This window comes from Nicotiana attenuata, unplaced genomic scaffold, assembly GCF_001879085.1.
Source record: "Nicotiana attenuata strain UT unplaced genomic scaffold, NIATTr2, whole genome shotgun sequence".
Lineage (NCBI taxonomy): Eukaryota > Viridiplantae > Streptophyta > Magnoliopsida > Solanales > Solanaceae > Nicotiana > Nicotiana attenuata.
In genome coordinates, this window is record NW_017673401.1 from 29,551 (window position 1) to 32,573 (window position 3,023).

The following is a 3,023-nucleotide window of genomic DNA, read 5'->3' on the forward strand; positions in this document are numbered from 1 at the left end:
GTATATATATATATATATATACATATAACTACTGAAAAATGGCAGATTTTCGACCGCCAAAACGGTCAAAATTCGGTCGAAAATCACGTATTTCCGACTATTTTCCGACCAAAATTGGTCGGTCAGAAAAACGTTGGTCGGAAAATAATTTCCGACCGAATCCGTTGGTGATTTCCGACCAAAATGGTCGCAAATTTTAAAAGGTCAGACGACCAAATATTTCACGTTTCCGACCAAAGTGGTCGGAACTTACCGACGAAATCAATCGTATTAAAACAAAATTATTATTTATTTAAAATTAAATAATATAAATATATCATTTCCGACTGAATCGGTCAGAAATTAATAATTAAAAATTAAATTTTATTTAATTTCCGACGAAATCCATAGAAAACTATTGAATATTAATTTTATTTTTAAATTTCCGACCGAATCAGTCGGAAATTAATAATTAAAAATTAAATTTTACTTAGTTTCCGACGGAATCCGTCGCAACAATTGAATACTATTTTTTTTTTTAATTTTCTGACCGAATCGGTAGGAAATCTGGGAATTTATGGTTAAATCTGGGCAGTTGTCCGACTGTTTCCGTCAAAATTCAATCGGAATTTTGTATAAAACCGGGCAGAATTCTGCCCAATTTCGAGCTACTCCACTTGTCAATCTATATACAATACAATAATACCAACCAATTAACACAATCTAAACCAACGATACATTAATACAATATACCAACCAACAACACATTAACACAATCTAAACCAACAATGCCAACCATTAACACAACTTATACCAACCATTAAACCTAACAATTTTGGGCATAAAAAACATCCAAATAGTAGCCCACATTCAAGTTTAAAAATAATACATAAAGTTGTCTCTCACAATCAAGTTTACCAATCAACCAAAACATTACAACTAAACTACTATACATCAGATTCAGTTTGTTCATCCTCATCATCAGATAAATCATGCCCATGTTTTCTCATGAATTTCTGCATCTTAATAAATATACCGTATTGGGAGTCCAATTGTTGCTTCAAATCACGAATTTCCGACCTCATATCTTCCATTTGTTCTTGATTTTGAGAAGAAGAAGAATTAGCTAAGAGTGGGTTTGGATGACCAGTAGGTCGATGTACTCCTAGTCCGTAGACTCTGCTTTTGTTTACTCCACCCGCTGCCTCTGTCCACAATGAAGCCATATCATTAGGTGTTGATTGAGTTGAAGGAGGCTGAGTTTATTGCCATTCTTCCAACCTTTTATGATAATCTTCCTGAAATGAAAAACATAACTATTATGTAAACAAACTAATATTAATAAACCATAAATAATTATGAAGTTAGAATTTTACATATGTGTCTGACGCACGCGTCTCCACCCAGTGTTCTTTTGTACCATCCTTCTTTTTTTCTTATGCATCTCCTCGAAGACCTCAGCGTGACTCATATCTCGCCCTCTTTCCTTTTGCTTCATAACATGTATTCTTAATATATTCTTGTTTAACCCAAAATTTTAACCACACCTAATTCAATATATTCTTCTCTCTTTTTGTTTTATAAACTACGAAAATTCTTAGTATGTCATATCAACTTCAGATTTTTTTTAAAACTAATATTAAAAATTTCTGAGATTCAAAGTACTTGAGATTTTTTCTTTAACTTCGTTTTGTATGGACAGTGTTAAATTAGTTAAAACATATAGTTCTTTTCTGATTTTTGTAAATCTTCCTGCACTAGTAAGCTAGCGTTTGGCCATAGATCCCAAATTTATTTTGAAAAATTTGATTTGGGTGAAGTTTGGTTTGAAGATGAAAATGTGTTTGGACATACGTTTTCAAAACATATTTTCCAACTTTATTTTGGAAAAACATGTATATAATTCCCAAGTTTAGGGATTTTGGCCCAAAATCAGATCAATAGCTAATTTTGGGATTTGAAATTTGGAATTTGGGATTTGACCAAAATATGAGCAAAATTTATGGCCAAACATGAGTTTTGAAAATAAATCCCAAATTTATTTTGGGAAAATTCATGGCCAAACGGGGCCTTAAATTCCTTAAGAAAAGAAAATGACATTCTTCAACCATATTAATCATTAACTTTATTTTGTAACAGAAATTAAATAATTATTTTCGAATATTAATCATTAAGATAACTTAGCTGTTTTTTCCACTTCCAAATAATTTGATTTAATCATTGAAATAGTCCGATCACTTAGCTGCTTCCAGCTAAGGGTTCTAATGTTCTATCACTTCACCAGATTTCTTGGAAATTCCATAGGCTATTAGAAGTATAGCTAGAGATTAACAATTACTGTCAAGTGAGGAATACAGATAAATACTGCAGACCGTTTGCATAAATAATTCAAGTTGAATGGTATGAGTATCCAATAGGTGCTCTCTAGGTGTATTATTTTGATTGTTAATGGTAATTTTCATAATTATTACCAAAAAAAATTCTATTACCAATCAAACAATGAGATTTCTAATACTTAATGTAGTTTAACGAAACACTTACCTCGACAGAAAAAATGCCGGAGAAGTCGACTGAGGAGCTGCTGCCACCGCCGCAGCCGACCACTCTAGCTGCTGCAAAACAAAGTAAAAAAAATAATTAATTAAGGGAAAAAGGGAGGAGGAATGAGAGGGAGAAGGGAGGAGGAAGCGAGAGAGAGGGCAAACATACGAGCTTGGGGACGGGGGAGAAGGACGAGAGGAAGAGAGGACCTTGGGGACGAGAGGAAGAGATGAGAGAACGAAAATCGAGCTTTTGTTTTTTGGGGAGGGGATGTAGGGTTTTTAAAAAAACTACCGACCAAATTGGTCGAAAATGAAGTCAAACCAGTCGAAATAAATTTTTCGCCAAAAGTTGCGACCGATTTGTTCGGAAATGTGGTCGAAATTTTTTTAAAAATATATATGAAATATTTTTTTGAAAATACCGACGGAGATTTCTGACAAAAAATTTCAGTCGGAAATTTCAGTGGGACGCTAACGTTTTTCTATATATATATATATATA

At 33.0% G+C, this 3,023-nt stretch overlaps 1 protein-coding gene across 1 annotated transcript in view; it reads right to left on the reverse strand.

Annotated features, from left to right (window-relative positions):
* Nucleotides 1-692: 692 nt before the first annotated feature.
* LOC109216283 overlaps nt 693-3,023 on the reverse strand; it is a 4,697-nt gene continuing 2,366 nt past the window's right edge. The window contains exons 3-5 of the mRNA XM_019380430.1: nt 2,689-2,769; nt 2,521-2,591; nt 693-1,277 (exon numbers count right to left, since the gene is read on the reverse strand). Of these exons, the coding sequence (XP_019235975.1) occupies nt 1,169-1,277; nt 2,521-2,591; nt 2,689-2,769 (261 nt within the window). The 3' untranslated portion in view covers nt 693-1,168. The remainder of the gene's footprint in view (nt 1,278-2,520; nt 2,592-2,688; nt 2,770-3,023) is intronic.